This window comes from Ambystoma mexicanum, chromosome 11 (genome assembly GCF_040938575.1).
Source record: "Ambystoma mexicanum isolate Mex_15411 chromosome 11, UKY_AmexF1_1, whole genome shotgun sequence".
NCBI lineage: Eukaryota > Metazoa > Chordata > Amphibia > Caudata > Ambystomatidae > Ambystoma > Ambystoma mexicanum.
The window spans coordinates 1,020,966,261-1,020,982,966 of record NC_090934.1 but is presented as its reverse complement, the minus strand read 5'-3'; the positions used below and the strand labels follow the sequence as shown (position 1 = coordinate 1,020,982,966).

The following is a 16,706-nucleotide window of genomic DNA, read 5'->3' as shown; positions in this document are numbered from 1 at the left end:
CAAGTAGCGAGAAGAGTGAGAATCTTTACTGCGCTCATCATACTCATCCCCATGAGATACAAATTAACGAGAAGCTGGGCTCAGCTTACTCATCCCAGTGAAAGACCAAATAATCAGAAGAGTGAAAATCATCAATGTGTACATTATAATCGTCCCCGTGAAAAGCCAAGAGAGCAGAGGATTGCCAGCTGTGCTAAGGAGACCACTGCTTATAATCCTCAGTGCATAAATAGGGTGTTTGAGAGAGAGAGAGACTTTCAAGTTTATATGAGAAGTACAGAGTGCAGGAACTTCAAAGTAACGGAGCATATGTACAAAGGCACTTGAAAAGCCAAGACAAAGGGGCGTAGAAAAGCCTGATAAATTACCTAAATGAACTGTTATGAGAGATGGCCAAGAACTATCTGAAAAATTCTTTATTGATAGAGACTTGCTGAGAAAGCAGTCCGCAGGACAAGGGAGTCATTCTCCTGGACTTTAGTTGTTTAGTATAAGTGGTAGAGTCTGAGCAACTTAAGTTTGGATGGAGGACATACTTTTACTTTGGAGCTACTGACGACGAGCACCCTCGTTAGTTATGTTAGGTGGGGAAACCCATTGCTTAGGCAAAGTGAGGCATTTTTCTTTTGTTTTGAATAAACTCATGTCAAACATGGAAAAGTCTAGTCTGCCTCCATCTTCTAACCCTCCACAAAACACTGTCTCTAGCATATCCTGGCAGTTGTGAATGTCAGCAGATAAGGTTATTTCCAAAGAGAGCACGTTTTTTCCCTTTATTTTAACCTCATTTCCATTGTTGAAAGGAGTGCCATTTGGGTACTTCAAAGACAAGAACATCGATCTGTGGTTTCAAAACCCAGGCTCACTGATTTTCCTTTTTAACATTATGGTTTCAGTTTTAGAATTTCAAGTGGTCCAAAGCAGTGCGTGAAAACGAGACGAGGCACTTCTAAAATGCTGTCAATGTGTGCTCCTGAAAAGTAGTGGCTACACTGAATGGTGAAAGCAACTATACTTAAATAATTGAACTAAATGTAAAAAGAAAAGAAGTCAGGCTTGTATTCTGCCACACAATGATCCAGGTTGTCTAATTTAGTAATGAGGGTGCAAAACAAAAAGATTTATTTATTGGGTATTTATACTGTGCCTATACAGCAAATGGTGTTTGAAGGCGGGATAGGAACAGAATCAGCACAGGCAGCCATTATTTGCTTGTTCTGCTTTTACTGCTATGTTAAAGTGTTTACCGAATTTGAAGAACACGTGTCACGTTTACTTTGCAATTGTAACAGTTTGATGTTTCTCAAAGGTACTTTCTGAAGCCCAGCCCCCCTACAGAAAGCATGCAGCTCCTGTCATCTACTGCTTTTCGAGCAGGAAGGTCAGGTGTAATGTCTGGATTTTCCCCATCTACTACTCCTCAATATGATGTCCCCTCAAAAGGGTAAGTGCAGTAACAATAGAGCCATTACATATACAGTGGACTTTCACACAGTTGCACTTATCGAGCAAAATTGAAAAGTCAACATCTTAGTTTCAGCTGCATAATATGACCGCTTAAGCACTGGAGCCGAGTTTGGCGTTTTGTCTTTAAGAATACCTCAGGCATTTATGGAAGGGTGCCTTGAGTTGGGTTTCATTGCTTTAAGTGGGAGGGAAAACTAAGGATCTCCAAATTGTTGTAAAACAATATTTATTTGGGAGCACTAGATATGAAGCGTCTGGCACGGCCTTTTAAAGGAATGGTTCGGTCAAAAAATGTTATTGCCCCTACGGGTCGGCCATGTGTTTTTAAGCCTAAGTCGCTCGATTTTAGAAACATTTCCTATGGACCTTACCCGAGTTTTCGTCCATTAAACGCATGCGAAAACAGGCACCGGGGAGCTGCCATTTTGTGATAATCCTATCATTTCCCCAATCGCCCTGACTGACCTGCTTTTGCGGCACTAAATCATATCCCCCGCCGCTTAGCCTGTCATCAGCAGACGCGTACCGCCCATTTCACAACGCCAAAGCACGTCTCGTGTCATCAATCGCTGCGCTTCAGCTAATGATGTGTCGCCATGGAAATGGCAGGATGCCTCTTTCCTCAATAAGTATAAACAGACAGTTTCACAACACACAGCAGCAGATTTTTGATTCCATTCCTCTCTCTGTGTTACTTTGAGTATTCTGTGACTCGTTTCTGTGCTCTGGTCAGCTACCTTCGTTGCTTGTAGCCCGTGTGGACAGATACCAGTACCACCGCTATCAATTATTTTAGTTTGTGCAACACACAATGGATACAATAATGCCCTACATGTACAAGCACGAGTATACCGAGGAGGAACTACAGGAAAGGGAAACACGCGAAAACGATGGGGCTTCGGACAGCAGTTGGCAGCACGAATCAACGGATGAAGACACTGGACCTAGTTGCATGGACGGTGTTTCCACCTGGTGCACATGCAATCGGTGCGAGCTAATGCCGACCGATGAGGAGAACTGCTGCTGCTGTGAAAACTCGGGGTGCGTGGCCTACATTTCAGAAGGCGAGCCACGACCGCAATGCATCACCGAGCTGCCAGACTTCAGGGCAGCCTGCCTCACACGGTCCGTGTTGAGGCTAATGATGGTGCTTATGCACGAACTTTGCGCAACTGTTCGTCCTCGTAATCCGAGTAACGAGTAAGTATACTCTGCTTGTCATGCCACTCCCATTTCATGGTCTTCTACTATATCCAAAATTACATATACATATCATTGTAACGCATGAAAGTCTTTCAATAGTGTGCAGTGTCCAGATAGTATTTGTCAGAGCAGAATGCCATTAGTTACAAGAATTGTCATTGACAACAAACGTTTATTAAACTTATCTTGGTCATTTAAAAACAGTTAGTTTCATTCTTTTTCACAGGTGGTACAGGCTGGTGGCCTATCGTTCCTTTACATGGTGGCTTCACGGGAGGCTTGGACACCGCGTTCGAAGAGTGATACCCGCCTGTGCGGTACGTGCCATAAGAGAAACGTTACCGAGTGACAGCGGTCAGTATAGGGGATTTTCTCTCGCTGTGCTGCAACCTGAACTGTACAATGTGTAAACTTTTATATTTTTGTGTCACCAAAATAAGCTACAAAATAAAACACCACATATATTTTAACAACGGTTGTTTCGATTTTTTAAATCAATCAAGTGTGTCTCCATTCAAGGATGGACGTCAGACACCTGTGCTCGGAATGGGTGAAGTTCAGGTCGCTGTGAAGCGGGGTGGTCACTATCTAAGCTAACATAATATATTATCAATAACGCATGCACTAAATAACACTTGTTCAAAGTCTTTCAGTCGGTTATGTCTCTATAAAAGTCAAACACATATCAATACTATCAATTAACATTGGATTATACAGGCCTTAGGTCAAGGGTCTTGACCACTATAATACAGTGTTTGAAGTGTGGGTATGTGCTCACAAGAATCTCCGATATGTGGCATTTGTTATTGATAGGCAACGATATACTGCAGTAGGGGTCTAATGTTAGTTGGGGATCTGCTAGGTGGCCATCATGGTGTGGTCAGTGGTCTGGCACATGAAGAGAATACCTTGCAGGGACACGGTCAGAATGGCGTTAACTTTCCACTGGCGAGGGTGCGTGGGCAAGGACACGTTTGTGGAGATGAACGAGCAATGTGCTTGGTTCAGGCCGGTTCACATGCAGGACCGTGATCTCAGAGAGTGATGTGTTACATTTATTAAGTAGAAAAAGAAGGTCAGGCGCGCACTCTGGTTCCAAGTCATTTAATCCTGATGTAAGTAATAACAGGGTTGAATCACAACACAGTTCAAAAAATAATAACAGGGCTGAATCCCAGATGCAAATAGTCCCAACAATGTTCAAAAATTACCAGGGTTAAATCCCAACTGCTACAGTTCCAAAGCACAATAGTTAGTTCTACTCCTCCAAGTACTTTCAAGTCTCAAACTCTCATCAGGGAGGCTGTGTTAGCTGTGTTCCTTTTCAGGTGTTGCTAATTACTTTTTTCAATTTCAGTCTCAAAGGATTCTGGTTATTGTAGTGATGGCACAAGTGTTTCATTCAGGAGACCAGGAACCAACTCCCCTCCAAACACAAATCTTACCCACAATTGGGGGAGTGGGGAAAACCATGAATATGGCTCTCCAAAGTGGGGGCATAATAGCCCCGGTGCTGCTGCCTCTGGAGCCCGTGTCTCCTGTAACACTTTGGAGAGCCATATTCATGGTTTTCCCCCTTCCCCCAATTGTGGGTAAGATTTGTGTTTGGAGGGGAGTTGGTTCCTGGTCTCCTGAATGAAACACTTGTGCCATCACTACAATAACCAGAATCCTTTGAGACTGAAATTGAAAAAAGTAATTAGTGTTAGGAAAGATTTCGTAATTGTAGGTAATTTTCCTTCCATGTGCCAACCCCTAAACTTTTTGCTGTTGTTTATCACCTTGTTCTTGACTTTGCCAGAGAAGTGCAGCCTTCTGCTGCACTCCTCTGGGCTTTCGCTCCTTTTCTTATGGGGAAACTGACATGCCCTTAAGACAGTCAGTACCGGGGAATGCTGTTTCCCGTAGTTTCTTTTATCATGTTGCGGCTTTAGTGCAACATGACACAAGAGGGCACTGTAAGCTAAGTTACAGCTCTCTTGGGTCTCTAGCCTTCTACAGGCCCTAGATACTCTTTTAGGATGGTATTTTGATCGGTGCAAGTCATTCAGGGACTGGAATGGTGGCAGCGATCGATTTGTGTATTTTGAGCTCCTTTTGGCGTTCTGAGCGCGTTTTTCGCACTGAACCCAAAATGGTGGCCTGGCTCCCAAAATGGCCAGACCACGAGGCTCCTTTGTCCTGTCCACTGACCGTCTTGCTCCCTTCACCTTCCCCAGGTCGAGCGACCCGGAGCCTTCCTTATTTGGGCATGTACTTTCCCGCGAAACGTGGTTGCTTTCGCGGGCTTCTACATGTCTTTTGTGTGCCTCCAGGGTGTGGGCTGGGATGTCTGGTCCCAATACACATCCTGGGTGCCAGAGAGTCTAGGGTGGTGTGAATGCCTGGGACCACCGTGGTCCGTGATTGGTCCACGTATGGTATGTGTGTTGATGAGCGGATCTCCCATGGGCTCCCCTCTGTTTTGGCGCGAAGGGAACCGTGGATAAGAGGAGGGGGCTGGAAACACCACTACCATGTCGATCTCCTGAGTTCTCACGAACGAAGGAATACAGGAGCCAAGTATCCTGCAACCAAGAGGCTGGACCGAGGAATCGCTGGTGACCCGCTGAAGGAATCCTCCTTTGCACTGCTGTCGTCCTGTGAAACCCTTTCCTCCTTTGATCGAACCAGAAGGCCTGTACTGGTGCTTCGACCTTTGGAATAGCAGGAACAGCTATTCCCGGCGACTTCATCATCTCCTGCCAAGTAAGCCTTCGGAAGTGTCTCTGGGCCATCCAGTTGACTGACCAGCTTAAAAGGGAGTCCTGCTCTGTAACCGCCGCCAGGTTGTGTTGTATTCCGAGTCCTTGTCACTCTCCCACGCTTCGTACACTTGGCGTTCCCAAGTCTGAAGGGAGGAGTGTACATTTGGCTCGAATACACACGGCCGCTCCGTTGCCCTGCGGTGGTGACAAAACTGTGCAGGTTTCTTCGATTGGGACGTCTCTTTGCTCTACACGACGACGAGGCATTTCCCGGCTCTTCTGAACCTGCCAGCTGCTGAAACTAACGTGGAGAAGCCTGGGTCTGCTTGCATCGGGGACCGGTGAGTAGTTTAGCTAGGATCTGGTCGCCCTCCTGCAGTAGCCCATTGCTTTTCCCCGCTGTGTAAAAACAGCACCCTTTTGTCCGTACTCGCGCTCTGCTTCTGCTCGCTGTGGAAGCTGCGCTTGAGTCGCGGAACCTGGTCTCCTTCTGTTGTGCACTAACCCGAACTGCCTGACTTCCTCCGAAGAGCTTCTCCTTTTGCCCGTTGGCACCGGCGTGGCAGGTACTTTGAGCACAAGGCTCCACTCTTCGCAGGGCTCGGACTTCCATCTAGTTAGGTGCCTCTGAAGGCAAACTGAGTCTAAAGCGTTATCGCACTGCCTGTTTTCCTTCCCTTTCAGGTGGACTACACATTTCGTGCTTATAACGCTAGCGACTGTTGTATTTGTATATATATTGTGTTGATATGGTATGTGTTGGCTTAATATTGTGATATTGTGATTTTCTCGCTACGGTCATTATTTTAAAGGCCTTAAAATAAATGTGTATCTATTTTTGATATAACAACTGTTTGGAGTAGTTTGTAAGCGCTCTTGCTTTGTGTGCTCATTGCGGGCTTTCAGTCACCCTCACCCCTCTTGAGACCTAGTCTTGACCGCCGCGATCGCTACCTTGATTGGTCTGGCTCGTCCAGAGGTTACCCTGTTCCAAGTAATTAGGTTGGCCTTCTGAACTTCTGCGCCACCAGGACAGAGTTCAGAAATTCGTCTTAACAATTAGCAACACCTGAAAAGGAACACAGCTAACACAGCCTCTAACATGACAGTAGAAAGACTTATCCCTGACCTCCTCCCCATTCTCAACTCACTTCCTGATAACTTGGACCCTGAGTCCTTAGTTGAAGAATATAACAAGATTATGGCCACCTCACTGGACCGCATCGCCCCCCTTAAACTGAGATCCAGTAAACCGAAAACGCACCTCAACAAATGGTACTCACCATTCCTCAAAAAACTAAGACAGCAAAAAAGAAACTGCGAGGCCATCTGGAAAAAATCCCCTTCAGTCTCTAATAAACTAAAACTCTCCAAACTAGCCGCACTCTACAAAAAAGAAATCTACCTGGCCAAACGAGCCTCCTTTGACTCTCGTATATCCCAAGCGAAATCTAACATGAAAGAACTTTTCTCCATCCTCAAAGAAATAGAAACCCCCATAGCACCCCTTGACACGTGCACCAAAGATAAAAACTGGTGCTCAGAAATTCAAAGTGCCCTAGCCAACAAGATTGCGACTCTTCAAAGTAAAATCACTAGCAAAAGAGCATCTCTGAATGACACCCTCAACTCAATAATTCCGGACAAACCCACACCCACTGACCTAGCCCGCTTCCAATTCACCAAAGTCAACATACTGGAAGTCGAAAAAATTATCCTGTCCTTGAAACCGTCTAACTGCCAGGGAGATCTATGCCCTGCACAGCTCATTAAAGATGCTGCCCGCGACCTCTCCCCTTTCATTACAAAATTGATCAATGCCTCCTTTGCCACTGGCTCCATCCCTACTAACCTAAAACAATCCTGGGTACTACCTCTACTGAAAAAACCTACACTCGACCCAGCCACACCCACAAACTACCGACCCATAACTACTGTTCCCTTTCTACTAAAAATTCTGGACAAGGTTGCCTATGTACAAATACAGAAGCACTTGGAAGAACACAACCTCTTAGGCTTTAGACAATCTGGATTCCGTCCCCAACACGGGACTGAAACCGCCCTTATTGACTTGAAAGCGCAGATCGATTCGCTCAGAGACAACGGACAAGCCGCCCTACTCCTCCTCCTCGACCTATCTGCAGCCTTCGATCTGGTCGATCACTCCGTCCTTTGCTCACACCTCCACTCCTCGGCTCATTTCTCCAGCGAGGCCATCACCTGGATCACATCCTTCCTTAACGGCAGGACTATGAGGGTCTTCTCTCCCACGGCGGCAGCAGACCCTATACCCATCACCTGTGGTGTTCCTCAGGGCTCTTGTGTCTCCCCCACATTATATAACATATTTACCAAGCCCCTTTTCGATGATTTGGATCATCTTGGTATCACCTACACTAACTATGCAGATGATACTCAGATCCTCCTTCCGCTTTCAGGAGATTATGGAAAGGATTTGGCCTTGTTAAATAGGGTGTACATCATCATCCAGGCATGGATGGCTACTCATGGACTATGCCTGAATGATGATAAAACAGAACTCATCATCTTAGGCACCACAATCAGTATAAAGAAACTTGGCCCGGCTTATAAATCCTTCATGATTGACGGGAACAACATCAAAGTCGGACTGGAGGTCAAAACATTGGGATTCTATCTAGACTCCAATTTTTCCCACAAAAGACAGGTGAGCTCCCTTGCATCCTCCAAGGCTTACACGTGCAAATTAATCCGTGCAGCCAAACCTTTCCTGTCCGACACTAGTTGTCTGACACTCGCCAGAGCCCTCATACTGTCTCGCCTTGACTATTGTAACGCCCTCTACCTAGGATCCACCAAGGCCATCACCAATAAACTGCAAACCCTTCAGAACAACGCTCTCAGAGCAGCTCTGGGCATCTCCAGAAGAGAACACATTACAGGATTCAGCCAACAGAACAATTGGCTCCCCACCAGAGATAAAATTCTCTTAAAAACGGCATCCCTCACCCACAAGTCTCTCAACAACGCAGCCCCAACCTACCTGATCAACAGGTTCCACAAACTATCCTCCTCAAGACCCATCAGAACCGCATACAAAGATTGCTTATCTGTCCCCCACTACAAACGGGCCACTATAGGAGGCAACAGCTTCCCGGTAAAAGCTGCCAAGTTCTGGAACTCCCTGCCTCCAAACCTCAGAGCAGACTTGCCTTATCAGAACTTCCGTTCCAAGTTAATCTCCTGGCTGAAACTGGAGACCCACTAAAACCAGGTAGTGTCCAGCGCTACACGCATACATTGTAACCACGTGTGCCTCTTGCTTATCTGTATATTACATTACGGCCTGCTGGCCTACTGTTGATTTGTATATATTGTATATAACATTTGTGCACCTATATTTGTATTATGTATTTTCCTCGTGTAGTGTAACCAAGCTTCGAAAATTCTTGTAAAGTCTGCGCCCTGATACCCCCGGGTACGCTCGCGCATTATAAATAATAAAACAAACAAACAAACAAACAAACTCCCTGATGAGAGTTTGAGACTTGAAAGTACTTGGAGGAGTAGAACTAACTATTGTGCTTTGAAACTGTAGCAGTTGGGATTTAACCCTGGTAATTTTTGAACATTGTTGGGACTATTTGCATCTGGGATTCATCCCTGTTATTATTTTTTGAACTGTGTTGGGATTCAACCCTGTTATTACTTACATCAGGATTAAATGACTTGGAACCAGAGTGCGCGCCTGACCTTCTTTTTCTACTTAGTGTTACATTTATTAGCTGTTGCAAATACCTCTGGAGTTTTCCAGTCAGAGTGGGAACTAGGCTGTGGGCCATGTGCTCTGCGCGCTGTACTATCGCAGTGAGGCCTGGTCACCAAAATGGAGTGGAAAGGGGGTACAAAAATGGATGCCCCATGTCCTGCTCAGTGTTCCCATCTACGCGAATGTCATGCAAAGTTAACATCAGATAAGGGCAAGGGACAGGCGCAAACGGCCAAGGTGCCAAACAGCATGTACACTACAAAAGGTATCCCACGCCCAGTGGCCATCGCTCACATGGCCTCCTCAGACCCTGTGTCACCAGGCAGGCCTCCCCGAGGCATGCCGCCCCCCTGCAATCCACATAAGTGTGTCTCCATTCAGCAGTCTTCCTGTGCCTTATCTGCACGCCCACCGGTCCAACCATCCCACCCCCCTCTATCAAAGGCGGTTCGCGCCCGGGGATGAGCGCTGGCATGGAGAGCTGTCACGGGCGCAAATGGCCAAGGTGCCAAACAGCATGTACACTTCAAAAGGTATCCCACGCCCAGGGGCCATCGCTCACATGGCCTCCTCAGACCCTGTGTCTCCAGGCAGGCCTCACATGAGGCAGGCCGCCCCCTTGCAATCCACATAAGTGTGTCTCCATTCAGCAGTCTTCCTGTGCCTTATCTGCACGCCCCAGGCCCATCCATCCCACCCCCTCTATCAAAGGCAGTTCGCACCCGGGGATGAGCGCTGGCATGGGGAGCTGTCATGGGCGCAAACGGCCAAGGTGCCAAACAGCATGTACACTTCAAAAGGTATCCCACGCCCAGGGACCATCGCTCACATGGCCTCCTCAGACCCTGTGTCTACAGGCAGGCCTCCCCTGAGGCAGGCCCCCCTGCAATAAACATAATACCACGACATACACACGTCATTCATTCACAAACACACCCCTGTTTCTAATACTTTATAAACCACTTGATATGTCTCATGAGAACATCTTTGTGCTTTGCAAGTCAACTCCTGAACCTTCTACCTGAGAAGCACTGAGATCTATGCTAATTTGCTTGTCGCCGTGCTATCTGTGACCGCTTCGAGCAAACTCGTCAGTGTGCTACCTGTGGCCATCTACCTGTTCTCCTGCAACATACTGCTCGGCCTGCTGAATCCAACTGTTTGTTGGTCAAGGTAAGGCCATGTATCCTAGTCATGTTTCGGTCATTTTTACATTTCAATCTATTTGCTATTACAGTACCCAATAGAGCTACGGCCATTGGTCTCATTGCTATTGACTTGAGTTTCAATTGTTATGCTATCAATAGATCTATTTATTTTCATCTGTGTCAATTGTCATCGAATTGCATCCTTCGGGGGTCCAGTCTATAATGTAAGCATGGTTCCTTTTCGTGCAAGACAGAACATCCAAGGGACGAGTCACATGTTCAGAGTTTAGTCACATAATTTAAAACATTTCTGTAACTTATGCAAATACTAAGCCGCACATGATGAACTGGTATAGTTCCGGCGACCAAAACAAACCTTGCATTGAGCATGGTATGGTTCATTTACTTTTTTATGACATTTTTATTCATCAAGGTTTTATAATAATCTTGATATTTACTTTTCAGAATTTTCAACAATGCCTGCCTGTTCGATTAGCAGTTGCCGTTCGAAGACCCATGCTAAATCTGAAGGCACTACAATGCATGTATTCCCGAAAACTGTTGATCGAATAAGAGAATGGGTCAGACATTGCGGATATCCACTGGATGAGCTGGAAATAAGAGTCCAACAAGTCTTTGAGGACAAGAGGGTTGATCGATACCGCATCTTCAGCCGGCACTTTCCCTCGAACATGTACACCACATCTTGGGTAACGAAGAACAAACGGCGATCGACACGAAAATTGCTTGCAAACGCTATTCCCACTCTATTCATCCACAATCCGCCACTGGTGAGTCAAGTGTCCATTTTTAGCTTTAGGCCTTGCGGTAGTGTGTAGGTAGCCGAATGGATTCATTTATATTTTAGGTGTTGTACTTTCAACATTGATATGAGTGTATAGCTTTTTGAATAATGACATTTATCAGTATATTATTTTTAGATTTCATAACCCACAAACGAAATCTATATATGGGCACAGGGAACTGTGCTATATTGCGCATTACTCAAGTATTCTGTCTCCTTACATGGCAATTTTAAATATTGGCATTTCATTATCAAACAATAATTTACCTTTACAACTTCTTGCCTATCCCTTGAATCTGAAGCAAGAACATTCTACTTCTGTCACGTGCTCGCAGTTATCAACCACTTCTAGCACGTATCAGGTAATCATACTTGGCTATTCCGCTACAGACTTGTTTTATGCATGTCAAGTAATAGTTTGTATGTATCATGTGATTATTTTACCAATTGTTTGGTTAGTGCTTTCCAATTGATAGACACCTTAGTTGTCGTCCCCTGGTGTTTGTTTTCAGTTATAATTAGTGTTATCCATACTAATGCAAGTACTGTTTTCAGGGAGATGCTGAAGCATCCACCACATTGACAACAGCCCTAGATGTTCTTCAGCAGCCCGAGGTATGGCTACTGACAGCTCAACTGACCGTGATCATCAGGACTGGAACACTTGTCGTTTGATTGTTCTACACCATGTTTCATATGTGGTTAGCCGTTGATATGTACCTGTGCGGTCGACCCCAAGTGTGTGTTGTGTTTTCAATATTGTAATCCTTACTAATGCAAATACTATGTTTCAGGCAGTTGTTGAATTGTCAACCCACGCACTTGATGCGGAGCCTGACATTCAAGTAATTCCGGTGGAAGCGGGACCATGTGGATACGAATCGGCGCAACAGCTTTCGGAAGTGCGCACCACATTGACAACAGCCCTAGATATTCTTCAGCAGCATGAGCTATGGATACTGACAGCTCCATCGAGCATGATCATGTAACGTGATTCCATTTGCTATACTTTCTTCCCTATTAACGCAAGTACTGTGTTTCAGGGAGATGATGGATCTTCCACTACAATCACAAGACCCCATTTAGATTATGCAGATGTAAAGAAATCGGAGAAATAAGTCGATTAAATCTGATCATTTTTAAATATTCCTTGATTCTTTTAGACAATGCAACATTTGTGGTTATCTCTTTATATGTACCTGTGCCGTCGACCCCAAGTGTGTGTTATGTTTACGATATTGAAAACCATACTAACGCAAGTACTGTGTTTCAGGGAGTTGCTGATGCCTCCTCTTCAATACAATCATTCGTGGCAGTACACGTAGAGCCAGAGGTATGGATACTGACATCTCCATCGAACTAGGTCATCAGAGCTGTCATGATGCCTACCTCTAAGGAGCCAGGCCGGGCCCAGCAACCCCAGAGGCAGACATCATTCACTCCTGGGAAGTCTCAGCGGGCCCAAGTCGGGGCCCTTTGGACTCAGTCCTGGCGCCGTAGGCGCCAGGCTCATAGTGGACCCCAGTCCTGGCGCCTTAGGCGCCAGGCTCATAAAGGAGAATGTATGTGTAAGTGCTTGGGTGCACACTTACCTGATGCAGACCTTGCTGCTTCATCCAGGCCCTCTTGAGGCCTGGATGGGACTACTTTACCTGTGGGACTACTTTCCACCCGGGTGTGGTCGGGGAAGGATACATACCAGATTGGTGGAAGGATACATACCAGGAACTTCTTCCAAAGCTATTTAAACCCCACCCGAACAGCCACACGTGCTTCGCGTTGTTCTGCACCTAGCAGCTGGACGCTCACCGTGTCTGCTCCTGCATCCTGACTTCTTCCACGCCTGTCAACACCCTGGATCATCTGCAAAGGGAGGAAGGAGGAGAATTGGGGAAGAAAAGACCTTACCTGCTAAATCTGCATCCCGGAATCCTTTCACCTACGATCCTGAAAGGAAGACATCATTTTAAAAGGCATTTCACTACGATCGCTGCAGCGCTGCATTTTACTCACCTTTTCCAGGCGCCTCCAGCTTCAGCGGCGATCATCCGGATTTCGCCACGTTCCGGCGCCTAGGAGAAAAAAGATAAGAACAGAGGTGAGAGGGAGAAAAGGACTAAGGAAAGCGCTATTTCCAGAAAACTTACCCGTTGGGTTTTCCACTTCATTTTGGGTCCTGCCGCTGCCGGACCCCGGCCCCTAAGGGGAAAAAAGGCTAAGACATTAAATGAGCGTATACAAAGACATCACCCGAGCGCTCATCTCGAACTTACCTGTCATGTACTGAAGCTGCACGTTTCACTTCGGGTCGGCGCCATATCTCCGGCATACCGAACCCCGGCCCCTATGGGGAAAAAGACATAAGAATTAACGCTTGCTGCAATAAGACTACAAACATTATTAAGGCTTGAACTTTTGAACAGAACTTGTACTACGTCTTACCTGAACAGTCAAGCTTACCTGAACACCAATCCTCAATCCAGTGAAGTAACTGGGTTTCAACGCGCCCCTGCATCAGAAGCAGGATGGAGAGCTCTTCCTTCCAGATTCCAAGGTGAGGCTTCACAGGGGAATCGTGGAAGTGGTATCGTGGAGGGTTGGAAGGGAGTGGGAGGCTTGAGCACCATTCCATCAGTGGGTAACACTCCCTTTTCACGCACAGGAGGATATTCCTGCGAGCCTGAGAAGCTAGAGTTGAGGGGCCCATCCTGTTCATCTTGGGAATCCGGCGCCTCACCTTAAGGAAGCATCAGCACCCGAAGCCGCGCCTCCGTGGGAATCAGGTGAGCGTTACAGAACGCGAAGCCGTACAATAATCTCCCACCCGGGCGCTATGGAGACTTCTGAGACAGATCAGCTGGCCCAGCTTTTAGGGGTATTACGGGCAGAAGTGCACTCAGCCCGCCAGGAGACTAACGCTCTCAGAAGGGAACTAATCCTATCCAAGGAGAGAACTGATGATCTGGCCAAAACGTTATTGCAGGGCCAGGCAGGACACATGCCATTGGCCCCGCCAGAACGTTTTGCGGGGGATCCCAAGAAATATGCTGTTTTTATGAACCAATGCCGTTTACACTTTTTATGCAGGCCCGGGGCCTTCCCCAACGACCAGACCAAAGTAGCCTTTGTACTATCTTACCTCAGTGGCTGTGCTGCCGATTGATCTATTCCATTGGTAAATCAGGATGATCCCATTCTCCGGGATTTCCAGGGCTTCCAGACCAGCACGGAAAGATTGTTCGCTCGACACGCGCAGGGACAGGTCCTTGACAACGAACTGTTATCCTTGCGACAAGGTAATCAGGATCTTTTGCCTTATATTGCCACCTTTAATAGACTGGTTGTGGAGACCGGATGGCCTGAAGATAAGAGGATCACATTGTTTCATCGAGGCCTGCGCGGAGAGCTTAAGGATGTTATAGCTCAGATAGTAGATCCACCCCAGGCCTGCGCAGACTACATTGATTTAGTGGTTCAACTTGATCACAGACTTCAAAATAGAAAAGCAGATCGGCTCAAGTCCGAAACCAGAGTACTCATCAAGACCCCCGTTAACTCCAAGAGTACTGACATTTCCGAACCTATGCAGATTGGTAGTGTTAAAGGACCTTAACGCAGAAGGAGCGAGAGAGAAGGCGACAAATGCAACTTTGTTTGTATTGCGGGACTTCCGGTCACTTTCTTCGAAGTTGTCCGGTTAAACCACCCAAGAAGGTGGTTGGAGCCACTGATAACGAGTTATTGACACCTGGTTCGGGAAACGACCAAGCCCGACAAGCGTAGGGGTCCGCTTGCCGAGCTTGAAAACAAACTCTTTGACCTCGCATTTTGTCATGCCAATGGTGCTTGTGAACCCAAAACAGCCTCAGCAGTTGCATGCTATAAAAGCATACATCGACAGTGGAGCTATTGGAAATTACATAGACCGAGAATTGGCTTCCAGGATTAAGCTTCCTCTCCGCCCGAAAGTAACCCAAGATGTGATTACGACAGTTGACGGAACCGAAATAGCCTCTGGGCCGGTAACGCATTCCACTGTTGAAATCACACTGGTGGGTCAGGATGGGCATCGGGAAGCAATCGTGTTTGACGTGATCAAGGCCCCACAATTTCAAGTACTTCTTGGAATCCCTTGGTTAGAAACACATAATCCAAGAATAGACTGGCGAGCTAAGAAGATCACTTTTCCTGATTGTGAACCAACTTGTTATCCAAGAAATCCAGCTAGGGGTCTGGCCTCTGCAACCTCCACCCCTGTACAGCTACCATCTGAATACCAAGAATTCCAAGACGTTTTTCAGAAAGAGCAGGCTAACACCTTACCTCCCCATCGTTCTTACAATTGCCAAATCGACTTGGTACCCAATGCTTCACTACCTTGCAGTAGGATTTACGCTCTTACTGAACCGGAGAACCTGCATTTGCGTCAGTATCTGGATCAATATCTGGCTAATGGCTTCATTCGCCCGTCAAAGTCTCCAGTCTCTTCAGCTTTGTTCTTCGTACCTAAGAAGGAAGGAGACCTTAGGACCTGTATTGACTATCGCGCCCTAAATCAGATAACGATTAAGAATCGTTACCCTCTGCCCTTGATCCCTGAGCTCATCGACCAAGTAAAAGATGCTCGTGTGTACACCAAGCTAGATCTCCGAGGAGCTTACCACCTGGTGCGTGTAAAAGAGGGCGACGAGTGGAAGACTGCATTCCGCACCAAATTCGGGCTTTTCGAATACCAAGTAATGCCCTTTGGTTTGTGCAACGCACCTGCCGCCTTTCAGTACTTCATGAATGATGTTTTACGGGAACTTATCGATGTTTGTGTCGTCGTTTATATTGATGACATCCTGGTGTACTCTTCCTCAGAATCCGATCACAGAAAACATGTCAGGGCAGTTCTTGGGAAATTGCGCCAGCACAGACTATTTGCCAAGCTCGAAAAGTGTGTTTTTCATACCACCGAAGTGGAGTTTCTCGGATTCATCCTGACACCTCAAGGAATCCGAATGGACTCGCGGAAAGTGGACGCCATTCTCAAATGGCCGTCCCCTAGCTCTGTGAAGGGAGTACAAAGCATGCTTGGCTTTGCCAATTTCTATCGAAGGTTCATCCCGGAGTTTTCTCGAACTGTTCAACCCATCACAGCTCTCCTAAAGAAAAATAAACGCTTCCAATGGACTCTTGAGGCCGAACAAGCCTTTCAGGACCTGAAAACCAAATTCACCTCTGCACCTGTTTTGAAGCACCCACACCCAGATCTCCCTTACATCGTGGAAACCGATGCATCCAGTTCGGCCATGGGAGCTGTCCTGTCACAAAGAGACCCAGACACTAACCAACTACACCCAGTAGCCTTTTGGTCCAGAAAATTCTCGCCACCTGATATCAACTACGCAATTACCGACAAAGAACTACTGGCTATTAAATCTGCCTTCAAGGCTTGGCGTCACTACCTCCTTGGAGCTAGACACACCATCACCGTCATTACGGACCACAGAAATTTGCAATATTTAAAGACGGCCAAAGCTCAATCTTCACGACAACTCCGATGGGCCTTATTCTTTGCGGAATTTGATTTTATAATTACCTAT

At 46.5% G+C, this 16,706-nt stretch overlaps 1 protein-coding gene across 8 annotated transcripts in view; it reads left to right on the top strand.

Annotated features, from left to right (window-relative positions):
* DENND4A (DENN domain containing 4A) overlaps window positions 1-16,706 on the top strand; it is a 2,028,245-nt gene that overhangs the window by 1,675,307 nt on the left and 336,232 nt on the right. For 7 of the 8 annotated variants that reach the window (XM_069624248.1, XM_069624254.1, XM_069624251.1 and 4 more), the window contains one exon: window positions 1,310-1,444. The exons of the other annotated variant lie outside the window; for it this stretch is intronic. In XM_069624248.1, coding sequence (XP_069480349.1) covers window positions 1,310-1,444 — 135 coding nt within the window. The remainder of the gene's footprint in view (window positions 1-1,309; window positions 1,445-16,706) is intronic. 8 annotated transcript variants of the gene reach the window in all.